Below are 13,354 nucleotides of genomic sequence, written 5' to 3'. Positions count from 1 at the left end.
GACTGCCACGTCCCCTTGACTTATGATTGCCTGGCCTTATCGGGCCCCCCCTTTATTCACTGTATCAGCGGGAAATGCTAGAAGTGAAAAGTTTTAAAATTAATAGTAAAGACAGAATATATAGAATTTAAGATTAATAATATTATATATAATTAGATAATTGTTAAGATATGAGATGACAAATTATCTATAACTGAGAGTTTTAAGTATTTATGATCATTATTTAAAAGGAGAGAGAGATGTCTTATATAGAATATAAACAGGATTATTGAAATGGAAAAAAGAGCGTCAAGTGTTCTTTATAATTGTAAAGTACCTCTAAGACCTAAAAGAAAATTTTACAAAATAGTAGTTAGGTGCAACGGTAAAGTTGTTGTTTTGTGACCAAAAGGTCACAGATTCGAATCCTGGAAACAACTTCTTACAAAAAACAAGGTAAGACTACATATAATGGATCCTTTCCCGGTACCCCGTATGCCGAGAGCTTCGTGCACCGGGCTGCCCTATTTTTAGTGGTTAAACCTGATATGTTAAGATGGATGTGTACATATGCTAGGATGGACATGATAAACAATAAAAATATTAGAGAAAAAAGTTAGAGTTGTACCTATTGAAACGGGTGGATCGGCTAGAAGGGGTGAATAGACGATCTGAAAATTAAAATGCAATTCTTTTGCTTTCTAATCTAGCAAGGACACACTATTAAATGAAATAAAAGAAATATATAAAATAATAAGGGACTAAGTGAAAGACACAGAAGTTTTACTTGATTACAACATAGGTGGTTGTTAATCCAAGTCAATAAAAGCTCACTAGTAAAAATTTCTTTTTCAACTAAGTCGAAGGTGAAGAAGTCTCTTACAATAGTTAAGAGTTCAAGAAAAACATGAAAAAAATGAGTACAAGGTGTGTCTTTGAACTCCTAACTCCATGGTGCTATTTATAACATTCCAAGAAAAAGTTATTGTTGCTGATGTGATATTGGAGGTGCCTCCAAAACCATCCAAGGCGCCTTTAAGTGGATAAAACGTTATCCTCATCGCAATGGTAGCCTAACGGCTATTGTTTATTGGAGACGCCTATGATCAATTTGAGGCACCTTGACTACTATTCATCTAAAGCGCCTTCAGTCTACTGGAGGATCCTCCAGTCCTTTTTACAGTAGAACACAACTAAACATTCGAGACGCCTCTAACACGGTTCATCTGAATAGTCAATTTCAGTATTAACCATTTTTTTTCCTCGCGCTCGCTTAAGTGATGCTCCGGTCGTCCAGAGTTGAGCTTACTCGAACTCAACTCCAGTCTGCTCCTCGAGCAAGCTTCCTCCCTAGCTTTTCGTCCTTCGGATGTATTGTGTCGTCCTTCTTGCTCCACATGTATACTTTTTCACAGTTCCTCGTCTCTCAGATGTACCGAGCCAGTTGACTCGCTTCTCGTGTCATTCTTCTCGCTTGCTACGTCTTCTGCTCGATTTCTTGTGTTCCTAAGTCCCTGCATACTCAGACACAAGACATCAAATATACAGAGTCTATCTTAATCCGGTTGATCAAATTAAAATTAACATGGGATCCTTATATTGCCTATTGAGAGAAAACTTTAGAAAAAATGTTTAAGATAATATAATCATGTATTTAAATAACTTATAAATGTTCTAATAAAATTATGATAAATATATCTATTAAATAAAGAAAAGAAAGATAAATAAAATTTAATAATATAATAAAATAAAATTTATTTAAATATAAATAATATTACAAATGATCATTTAGTGAGATAAATAAAAATAAATATAAAGCATTAATTAATAATAATAAAATAAAATTTATTTAAATAATAATAATAATAATTTATTAAGATAAAATTTCGTGAGATAAGATTTGAGGGTCGTTGTGCGCTTGATTTACCGATTGAACAAATATCAGAGAGAATCTGACAGGTTGGAAGTGGTATGATTGCCTAGTCTATCACAATGCGTAGCAGGTTTCTATCTTTTGATTTTTCAGGATGGTCCAAATCTAGTCATAAATAAGAGAAGTCCGTATCTTCTCACTCATTATTTTACTCTACTCTCTTCTAGATGCAACGTGCAAAAATGTGCAAACTGTTTGTCTGTGTGGCTGTTCAGTGGAGGCTAAACAGAAAGTCTAAATAATTATGTGATATATTTTTTTTAATTATCGGATATTCGTTTTGACAAATCGTATGATTTCTCTTTACCAATCCTATATTTTCTTACTTCGAGAGTGATAGTAAAAGAATTCCATTAGTTTCCGAGTATGCTCTCATTATTATTTATTTCGGCTGAAAGTTTTCAAGAACGATGAACATGCATAGCTTTCATTTTATCAAATGTTCAGATACAACTGGCCCGAAAGTTGACAATCTGAAGTGTTTGACGTTGAATCAGCTCCGCAATATTATAATCGAGCTAATAGTATCTTTTCTACTAAATTTTATAGCTTCATGATTCATTATACAACTCAAGCAAACGTGACTAATTTTTAATATCACTACTCATTCTTTACTCGATCATATCTCAAACTATCTTCATAAATATTTCTTAAAAACAGGTCTCCATTAAGTTAAATTTATCAAACAACTTTGTAAAAATAAACTGTCTGAGTATATTGCATATTTCATAACACTGAAGCCTTCAAGAACCAATCCAAGCCCATAATATCTCCTGTCTAGTTGCATCACCTAGTCGCTGTTCCTCTTAAACGTGTCATCTCAACAACCATTAATGGCATCTCTGCTCATTGGTCCATCTGTCCTTTGTCCTGTCATTGCATTCGAGTCCCAAATCAGTAATTTACTTGATAATTATTGGATGATTACGAAATAATTAACTCCCTTAGTTGGAGAATAGAACAAGCAAACAAATAAGTATTTGACGTGTCCCACTTTATGAATGCGTTTGTAAGCAGCAGTTAAACTTTTTCCTCATTTTAGAAGTTTATTAGAAATTTCACAATCGATCGATGCTCTAGGACGGTTTACCCGTCAAATTCAGAGAAAGATATAATATTTGAGGATTGCGTGAGCTAATTTCTCTCTTGTAAAATATCTATCTAAGATTGATTTGACGCGGAAAAGATGGCTTGGTCAAATTTCTATCATGGGGAGCAACCGGGTCTCAATTGTTAGGCAACCTATGTAGTAGGTTTAATCTCGAGCTAACCGGGTTCTGGCGGTTAGGTGGAGCCAACCCATCAAGCATTACATCAGCATCGAGACTTCACGAGCTCGTAGGGGTGGAGTTGGTAGACATTAATGGAGGAGACGCTAGAGAATTACTGCGGACAAAAGAAATGAGGCAAAAAATATATAAAAGACAAGGTCCAGCTCTCTATCATGTGGCAAAGGGGACGGATAGAGAGCGAGAGAGAGGAGGCGGAAGAGAACGGTCAACGCAGCGATGAAGGTCCCCTTCTTCCTCCTTTTCCTCGTCTGCTCCTCCCACCTCGCCTCCTCCCAGCGCTACAATGCCCTGTTCAACTTCGGGGACTCCCTCTCCGACACCGGCAACGTCGTCATCGCTGGCCTCCCCTATGGCATGACCTACTTCGGCCACCACACCGGCCGCTGCTCCGACGGCCGCCTCGTCATCGATTTCATTGGTAAAAACTGAAAGTCTTGCCTTTTATTCTCGTCTCTTTCGATTTGCGTGCTTATGAGGTGCTGCGGTTTATTCGGTTCTGAAGCTGAGGGAATCGGGCTGCCGCATCTACCGCCCAATACTGCCAAGAACGCAAGTTTCAACCAGGGCGCAAACTTCGCTTTCATCGCCGCCCCGGCCCTTCCCTTCGACTTCTACCACAAGCGCGGCCTCAGCAAGGGGCTTTGGGTGAATGCTTCGGTTCACGAGCAGGTGGATCGGTTCGAGAAGTTGCTTCCTTCCATATGCGGCTCGCCCCAAGGTTGCTATTTGGTTCCTTGTCCTCATCCCCAAATTGTTATAGCTTCGAACTCTCTGTTCTGATTCCTGCTATACTCTGCAGATTGCAAGGATTTCTTGAGCAAGTCTCTTCTGGTCGTCGGCGAGTTCGGAGGGAACGACTACAACACCGGGATCTTCGGCGGGTGGGCGATAACTAAAGTGAGTTCCTTCACGCCCTATGTCACCAAAGCTGTCGCAGAGGGCATCGAGGTAAAAAAAAAAAATTAAGTTTTAGCTGGAATTGATGGATCTAAAGCTCCCTGTGGTGGAATTGATTATGATAACCGACTCCTTCAGAGATTGATCGGCCTCGGCGCAGTCGATATCATCGTTCCTTCTGTGCTACCGGTGGGTTGCTTCCCTCTCTACCTCACTCTCTACAAGGCCAAAGACCCGACGGAGTATGGCCACAGGACCGGATGTCTGAGGAAGTTCAACTCTCTGTCCTGGTACCACAACGCAGTGCTCCGGCGGCATCTCGACCGGCTCCGGAAGAAGTACCCGTCCGTCTCGATTCGATACGCCGACTTCTACGCCCAGCTCTTCGACTTCGCGATAGATCCTCTCAAATACGGTGAGTACCCTGGTCCATCTCTCCTCCGGCAAGTACAATGCAGTAATCATCTCACCATGACACTCTGCTGATTGCACAATTATCATTCCGATTGATCATGATATCGATTACTTGCGCCATGCTACGTGCCGTCCGATGCCTGTAAAATGTTCGATCGCACGCCATCCTCCATAAAAGAGAAAACAAAGAAATTGACGGCGTTTGAACCATTCCAGTTTGGCGATTTGGCGATTTGCCATAGCCACGTTCCAATGCCGCCCACTAGTGTTCATAAAACCCGTACACCGAATTGAGTTTATTGGGAGAAAGACTGACGGCTCTGACGGAGGCAAATTGAAGGTTTGCCATTTGACGACGGAATTGGTAAAGCCGTGCGTCCAGTTCTTGGCATGTGACAGTCCACCTAATCAGCAACAACGTGCACCCCTTTTGTCTTTTTCTCGCCAGCTCCGCCCGGCCCATTCGGTTTAAGTTGCTCAGCAATTCGTGAGATGATATACAACGTGTTTGATCTACTGCTTGTGGGAGGATCATGGAATGATTGCTACTCTTTTTTTATTATTGCATGAACAGATTGCATGTGGTCTTTCGAAATAATTTCGACCAGTTGGAATTAATTAATAATAGAGGCAGCGGTGGTATTATTGAGCCTCAGCCAGTTTTCAGTATCTTGATCTTGTTGGCTCCGCCTGTAGGTATAAAGAATACGGTTTTTAATGTAGGGTACGGATGAGGTCCACTAGGCCCTATCCCTGTCTGAATGGCTGTTCTTTTCATTGGGAAATGGATGCCATATTGTATGGGTGGGCACTGCTTTCATAGCAGGCATATGATTCATTGAGTAGAAAAGTATTCTATTATTACAAAAGGCATCTAGACAGGATGTACATGTTTTACTAATCAGCAGCACTTGTTGGTTTTTTTTCCTTCGTTTCTTTTCTTTTGCTCTGAGAATCAACTTTGCCTCCAAACACTTTGAACTCCACAGGTTTTAAAGCTGGAGCCTTGAAGACATGCTGCGGAGCTCCCGGGATGGGTAACTACAACTTCAATCTGCACGCCAAGTGCGACCAAAATGGTTCGAGTGTGTGCGCCGACATATCGGCTCATGTGAGCTGGGATGGGATTCACATGACTGAGGCCGCTCACCGGATCATCGCCCAGGGTTGGCTCAATGGCCCCTACGTCAACCCTCCAATTTTGAGCTCCTCCAGCTAAACCAATACTAGGCAAATCTATCAAATGAACACGAGCACGAAGAGATTACTGGTTCGAGCTTCATGAGCAAAATTTATCCAGCTCAATTGATTTTTTACTGTGTTAAACCTCCGAGTTGTACAATTGATGACCACATATGCTTGTGTGACAATTATTGATGATGATAAGAAAGCAAATTGAAATTCCATTATTAATTGCTTCAATTTATTCTCTTCTGTTTTCTTTATAAACGTACGATTTGAGTGGTTGAACAAACATTAGCTACAGCTGCAACCTGCCAATTAGTTCCAAATAGTTTGGTTGAGCTATAAATGATATTCCGCATATTCAGAGGTTGAGGATCGCCAGCTGGTGTCTTAACATGGATCATGTATCAACAAGCTGAGAATTAAAAACTGAACTAAATAACACCAAGTTTGACAAACTGTATTAATAGCATAAGTTTTGGTGAGTATCATAAAATAATTTTGATGTGATCAAGTAAGTCAGGTTAGGTTCTGTTAGTATTTAACCTTTGTGTCTAAGTGTGCAGGAACTTAGGAGCACAATAAGTCGAGCGAAAGACATAGCTAGCAAGAAAAACGACACGAGAAAGAGCTGATGGGCTTGGTGCATCTGAGATGTTAGGACCGAAAAGTAACTAGAGGGGGGTGAATAGCTCGTCGCGTGCCCGGTGTTCGGCGTTGCTTGTTTCTTCAAAGATGTGCAACGGAAAATACAGAAACAAACCACACAACGCTAACACGGTTGGTTTACTTGGTATCCACCTCACAACAGGTGACTAGTCCAAGGATCCACACCAACACACACAACCTCCACTAATAAAACTCTCCTTTATGGTAACTACCAAAGGCGGAGAAGCCCTACAAGACTCAATACAAGAAGAAGAAAGGGTAGTAAAGAAATACAAGCTTACAATGAGTGCACAAACCCTAACCCTAGTTTCTTCTTCTTGCTTTGATCCGCCTCTTGACTTGGAAGAGCCTCCAAGAACCTTCAAGAACTGGCGATCTCGAGCTTGAGAAGAGCTGTGGAGGAGCTGGTGAAGATCTGAAATGAATCGGTGAAGAGATGCCGAAGACAATGCTCGCCTGCGGCTCAAATACGACGCAACGGTCGGATCCCGATCGATTCGATTATTCCCAATCGATCGGGGAGGCTTTGGATCGATCCACGGATCGATCTAGAACTCGCGCGAAAACGCTGGATCGATCCATGGATCGATCCGCGCTCTATCGCGCTGAAGACTCCCAATCGATCCACGATCGATTGGGACCTCTGATCGATCCACGATCGATCCGAGGCTCTCTATCGAGGAAGGCATCCGGATCGATCCACCGATCGATCCAGATCTCTGAATCGATCAGATCGATCCACTTGGTTTTTGCCCAAACCAAGTCCTAAGTCTCTCAACCAACATCCGGTCAACCTCGACCTATTGGTACATCATGCCCAGCATCCGGTCACTCCTTTGACCTGCTAGGACTTCCCACCAAGTGTCCGGGTCAATCCCTTTGACCCACTTGGACTTTTCTCTTTGTAGTATCGGTCACTCCCTTGACCTACTTGGACTTTTCTCTTCATGCCAAGTATCCTCCCTTGACCCACTTGGACTTTTCTCTTCGTGCCAAGTATCCGGTCAATCCCTTTGACCTACTTGACTCTCACCAGATGTCTGGTCAACCTCGACCCATCTGGATTTCTCTTGCCTGGCTTCACTCACCAGGACTTTCCCAATTGCCTAGCTTCACTCACTAGGTCTTTCACCTGGCTTCACTCACCAGGATTTTCCTCCTGCCTAGCTTCACTCACTAGGACTTCCCAATTGCCTAGCTTCACTCACTAGGTCTTTCACCTGGCTTCACTCACCAGGATTTTCCTCCTGCCTAGCTTCACTCACTAGGTCTTTCACCTGACTTCACTCACCAGGATTTTCCTCCTGCCTAGCTTCACTCACTAGGTCTTTCCTTCTGCCTAACATCCCAGTTAGGACTTCCCAGTCAAGTATCCGGTCATCCTTGACCTACTTGACTCTTCTTCAATCAACCTTGCATTGTCAAACATCGAAACCCAAACCAAGACTCAAGCTTGGTCAACTAGGTCAACCTTGACCTGAGGGATGTTGCACCAACAATCTCCCCCTTTTTGATGTTTGACAATACCAACACTATCACTTACAATACCACATGTAAGTTAGGCTAATCCTATAGCCTAAACCTTCTTCATGCCACTAGGTAATGAATACATAAGTTAAGCCCTTCATTCTCCCCCTAAGAGGGCAAACTCCCTCTAGGTGATAAAAGCCTAACTTACTCCCTTTCATTCTCCCCCTATTGGCACACATCAAACCATGCCCCATTCTTGGGCACACATCAACAAATTCACTTGTTGAAAACTCTCCCCCTGAAGAGTTGTTCATCGTTGTTCACAACTTCACTCGTTGTGATCAACACGATAATGAAGTTCTCATACCCTTTATTATCCTTAACCCTACATTCTCCCCCAATGTAGGCAAATGCCCATCCTTGAGCATTATCCACTTGAAACCACTTGAACAATGAGGATATCCACTCCCCATTAAAGTTCAAACGCTCATCCTTGAGCATGTTCTTAACGGAAGGTTAACCATCTTCCAGGTTTAAAAAATATTCATGTCTTTAAAGAGTCCCTCCCCCTAAAGACATGGTGGTAACTTCTGTCATTGCACCAACAATGACTTGGAATCCCTAAAACTTTAGGAAACCCAATTTTAGAAGTTTTGAGGCTCAAATATTCAAAATTTGAAACAAACCTCAACCTAAACTTCAACTTAACCTTCCTTAACCAATCCTTGAAAACACCCTTTTATGTATACAAATGTATTTTCGTGGGTTTGGAATGGTTACCTAGACTAAAATAGGTTCAAAGATGAAATCGGACCTTCCCAGCTCAAAATTCTTCCAACATCGATGGGTTGGGTCGGATCCACCGACTATGAGAATCCCTCTCGATTTCGATCGCGGTGATTCGATCGAGGTTGCATGAATCGTTCTGAATCGATTCGGCTTGTCATCGTCCGGCGTTACCTGATCGATCTGACCGATCAAGGCACCCAATCGAGCCCACGATTGCTATTGGAAATTCAATTTAAGCCAATTTCAGAAACCCCTAGAAAATTCTGCAAAATTTCAAAAATCGTAAAAATTTGTGTAGACATTATTTAGGGTATAATTTATCATGAAAAAATAGTTTTCTATGAAAATACATCATATTTTCAAAGATTGACACAAACTTGAGAACTTGCAAAAACTTTAGTGTTTTCTTCAAGTTTGTGTCTAACTATTCAATGGTGATTACTATCAAAAGATAGCCTTCACCAAGGTTTTCCAAAATCATTTAAAAAAAAAAAATTTCACAACCAATATCCCACCATGTTCTTTGGGCTTAATGCACATGACTTGTACATTAGCTTTCTCAATGATGGAAAAACACATAACTATGTGTTTTGATGAACTTAAAACTCAAAAAAATGCACTAAATCAACATGTTGAGTTTTGTTCATCATCCTAACATCTCACTTGTATCTATTGTGCACAAAACACATACAAGTCATCTTATAGGTCTTTGTGAGATGTAAATTTTGGTTTTGCCCTAATCTAGGGATCATGCATATCTATTTAGGCATTTTGTGGATATTGAACATCCACTTAGGATGTTACTTGTTAATACCACTTGTTGACAACACTTGTTGAAAACACTTATTGATAAATGCCATTTGTCCTTGCTTTTAAGGAATTAAACACAATGCATGATAATGTTATGGCATACATCAAAATGAAATAGCTTTCAAAAGAAAGATTCCTATAACTACATGATGTATGAATGTCATGACATGGTATTTTTGGATTTTTCATAATAAAACATGAAAAAAAAATATATAACATGATGTCATGGCATATAATGGGCAAACAATCATGGCAAGGTTTAGCATAAATAAAATATACCTAGATTACCTTTCTAAGTATCCTTAACCACTTAGCTAACTCAAAATATACCACTTGTTTTAACTTAAAACGTTAAACCTAGATTGCCCTAAATGCTTCAAAGAAATACCAAAACCTAAATTGACATTTATATTTCTCTTGATTTGTTTATGCCACTTAAAAATTAAACATATCCTCAAATGTTGGCATATTCCATTTTTCCTCAAGAGTAATCACATAAATCAGGGCCCGAATTGCCTTAAATTTTTAAGAGAATACCAAAATCCCAACTTGGTATTTCTCTAGGTTTTCCCAATTTATGCCATTTTAAGAAAAAATCAATTTTTTAACCATTAGGCACATTTTACTCTTTCAAGGAGTAAATAATAATTTCATTTCATTTTCAAAGGTTAACAAAACCTTGAAAATGCTCCTTGAGTGTCAATTTCCTCAAAGTTGGGTTAACTACCCTTCTAATCGGAGTTGACACTCTCTAACCCATCTATGGGGTGATGCTAGGAACCCAACACCTATTGGTGCTCCTTGGATGCTCTAGGTACTCACTAGGGATAACTTCCCTAGATACCTTCCTAGTGACCTTGTTGGGCTTCTTAGAAGCCTTGGTCACATTTTCTAAGTCAACTCTAGGGATTGCTTCCCTTGTGACCTTGTTAGTGACTTTCTTAGACTTCTTAGAAGTCTTAGTCACTTTGGTTGCAAAGATACTTCTAGGGATATCTTCCCTTGTATTTTTGTCTTGCCCACTAGACTTAGGGCTTGTTCCATAACTATATGGAACCCTATGATAACTAGGCACATCCTTTTTGGCTTTGGGTTTGTATCCCAAACCTCTATGGTCATTGGATGACTTTTGTACCCCTAGACCTAGGTTATGCTCATTTTGCCCTTTTAGGATATTTTCCATCCTTTTTAGGGTCTTTTCCATTTTATCAAGCCTTGACCTCAAGACTTGATTTTCTATCACTAAGTCCTTAGTCTTTGGTTTTCCATTAAATTTATGAGCATTTTTATTTTTAGGCTTGTAGCTAAAATCCTTAGAGTTTTTGCCTAGACTTTTACCTACATTCCTAGCTCTAGGTGTGGTGGTTTTAGCATGAAAAGCTATATGTTTTTCCTTAACGCTATCATGCTTCCTATTTTCATGGTAAATAGCATTAAAATGATATAAGTTAGAACTATCATGCTTTTTACCATAATTTAAAGGGGTAGGCTCAATAAAAGTTACCTTCCTTTTTACCTTAGAGGCTCCCCCTTGACTTGAGCTTCCTCCTTGAGCCTTGACCATCTTCTTCCCCTTAGGGCATTGACTCCGGTAATGCCCCTTTTGATTGCAAGAGAAACACACAATGTGCTCCTTGCTCTTCTTTGTTCCGGGGATGGTCTCCTTGGGCTTCATCTTGCCCTTTTGTGCCACTTGGCCCTTCTTCTTGGCCAATTTAGGACACTTGCTCTTGTAGTGCCCATGTTCCCTACATTCAAAGCATATAATATGATTTTTTATTATTAATTGAAATATTTATACCTTTGCTTGTAGGGGTGGCATCTTTTCCTTTGGATCCGGAGGTGGAAGCTTCCTCTTGATTGGACCTTGATTCCCCTCCATTTGATTTTTCTTGACTTGTGGAGGTAGAATCTTCTTCCTCCTCTTCGTCTCTTGACCCGGATGTAGAGGCTTCTCCTTCTTCTTGATCCGGCGTCACCAAGGATCGCTCCCCCTCAATCCTAGAGGTGGAGGCTTCATCATCTTGAATATGAAACAAGGAATATGCTCCCTCCTTGTTCCCTTCGATGCATTCCCTTGAGGATGAAGCTTCTTGGATTTCCTCTTCTTCGCAAGTTGAGCATCTCTCAACTTTGGAGTCCTCCTCTTGATCTTGCTCCAATGAGTCACCCTCTTTGGATTCTTCTTGGTTAGGTACAGTTGAGGGGATCTCTTCATGAAGCTTGGCCAATTTACTTCATAATTCCTTTGCATCTTCAACTTCTCCAATTTTGCAAAGGATGGTGCTTGGCAATAAATTGACCAAAAGCTTGGTCACTTTGTCATTGGCCTCGCACCTTTGGACTTGCTCTTGGCTCCACTTGCTCCTCTTGAGAACTTTGCCCTTTGAGTTTGTTGGAGTCTTGAAGCCTTCCATAAGAGCAAATCATTGCTCTATCTCCATCATAAGAAAATTTTCGATTCTTGATTTCCAAGAATCGAAGCTCGTGGAAGTGTTTGGTGGAGCCACCCTCGTGTCGAATCCGAGCCCATCTCGGAATTCCATTGTAGAAATTGAGCTTTTGAATTTCTTTGACTTTGACAATTTTGCTTCAACTTCTTCACCCTCTAGCTCTTCTTGTTATGCTTGACCCTTCCGGCGATGATTCCGGTGAAGAGCGGCCTCGCTCTGATACCACTTGTTAGGACCGAAAAGTAGCTAGAGGGGGGGTGAATAGCTCGTCACGTGCCCGGTGTTTGGCGTTGCTTGTTTCTTCAAAAATGTGCAGCGGAAAATACAGAAACAAATCACACAACCGTGTTTGGTTTACTTGGTATCCACCTCACAAGAGGTGACTAGTCCAAGGATCCACACCAACACACACACCCTCCACTAATAAAACTCTCCTTTATGGTAACTACCAAAGGCGGAGAAGCCCTACAAGACTCAATACAAGAAGAAGAAAGGGTAGTAAAGAAATACAAGCTTACAAGCTTACAATGAGTGCACAAACCCTAACCCTAGTTTCTTCTTCTTGCTTTGATCCGCCTCTTGACTTGGAAGAGCCTCCAAGAACCTTCAAGAACTGGCGATCTCGAGCTTGAGAAGAGCTGTGGAGGATCTGGTGAAGATCTGAAATGAATCGGTGAAGAGATGCCGCCTGCACCTCAAATACGACGCAACGGTCGGATCCCGATCGATTTGATTATTCCCAATCGATTGGGAGGCTTTGGATCGATCCACGGATCGATCTAGAGCGCCTCTGTAGCTCGGATCGATCCATGGATCGATCCAATAGCGCGCATACGTCTCAATCGATCCAGCGATCGATTGGGACCTCTGATCGATCCACCGATCGATCCGAGGCTCTGATTGGATCGATCCAACAGCTCTTGGTTTTTGCTCAAAACCAAGTCCTAAGCCTCTCAAACCAACATCCGGTCAACCTTGACCTATTGGTACATCATGCCTAGCATCTGATCACTCCTTTGACCTGCTAGGACTTCCCACCAAGTGTCCGGTCAATCCCTTTGACCCACTTGGACTTTTCTCTTTGTGCCAAGTATCCGGTCACTCCCTTCACCTACTTGGACTTTTCTCTTCATGCTAAGTATCCGGTCACTCCCTTGACCTACTTGGACTTCCCTTCCTCGTGCCAAGTATCCAGTCAATCCCTTTGACCTACTTGGACTCTCACCAGATGTCTGGTCAACCTTGACCCATCTGGATTTCTCTTGCCTGGCTTCACTCATTAGGACTTTCCCAATTGCCTAGCTTCACTCACTATGTCTTTCACCTGGCTTCACTCACCAGGATTTCCCTCCTGCCTAGCTTCACTCACTAGGACTTCCCAATTGCCTAGCTTCACTCACTAGGTCTTTCACCTGGCTTCACTCACGAGGATTTTCCTTCTGCCTAGCTTCACTCACTAGGTC

General features: G+C 41.4%; 1 protein-coding gene across 1 annotated transcript; it reads left to right on the top strand.

Annotated features, from left to right (window-relative positions):
• The first annotated feature begins 3,336 nt into the window (after nt 1-3,336).
• On the top strand, nt 3,337-5,924 carry LOC122020431 (GDSL esterase/lipase At1g28600-like). Its single transcript, XM_042578360.1, has 5 exons — nt 3,337-3,622; nt 3,707-3,922; nt 4,004-4,152; nt 4,240-4,516; nt 5,505-5,924. The coding sequence occupies exons 1-5, from the start codon at nt 3,421-3,423 to the stop codon at nt 5,732-5,734; spliced, it is 1,074 nt and encodes a 357-aa protein (XP_042434294.1). The 5' UTR covers nt 3,337-3,420; the 3' UTR covers nt 5,735-5,924.
• The last annotated feature ends 7,430 nt before the right edge of the window (nt 5,925-13,354 follow it).

Source organism: Zingiber officinale, chromosome 1A (assembly GCF_018446385.1).
Source record: "Zingiber officinale cultivar Zhangliang chromosome 1A, Zo_v1.1, whole genome shotgun sequence".
Lineage (NCBI taxonomy): Eukaryota > Viridiplantae > Streptophyta > Magnoliopsida > Zingiberales > Zingiberaceae > Zingiber > Zingiber officinale.
Note: the sequence above shows the minus strand (reverse complement) of the source record. Positions and strands in the feature narration are given on the sequence as shown.

Excerpts from the sequence above, each read along its gene's own strand:
- LOC122020431 (XM_042578360.1), top strand. The coding sequence starts at position 3,421 with ATGAAGGTCCCCTTCTTCCTCCTTTTCCTCGTCTGCTCCTCCCACCTC. Across the intron at positions 3,623-3,706 it reads CCTCGTCATCGATTTCATTG|CTGAGGGAATCGGGCTGCCG; the intron begins GTAAAAACTGAA and ends TCGGTTCTGAAG. Across the intron at positions 3,923-4,003 it reads CATATGCGGCTCGCCCCAAG|ATTGCAAGGATTTCTTGAGC; the intron begins GTTGCTATTTGG and ends TATACTCTGCAG.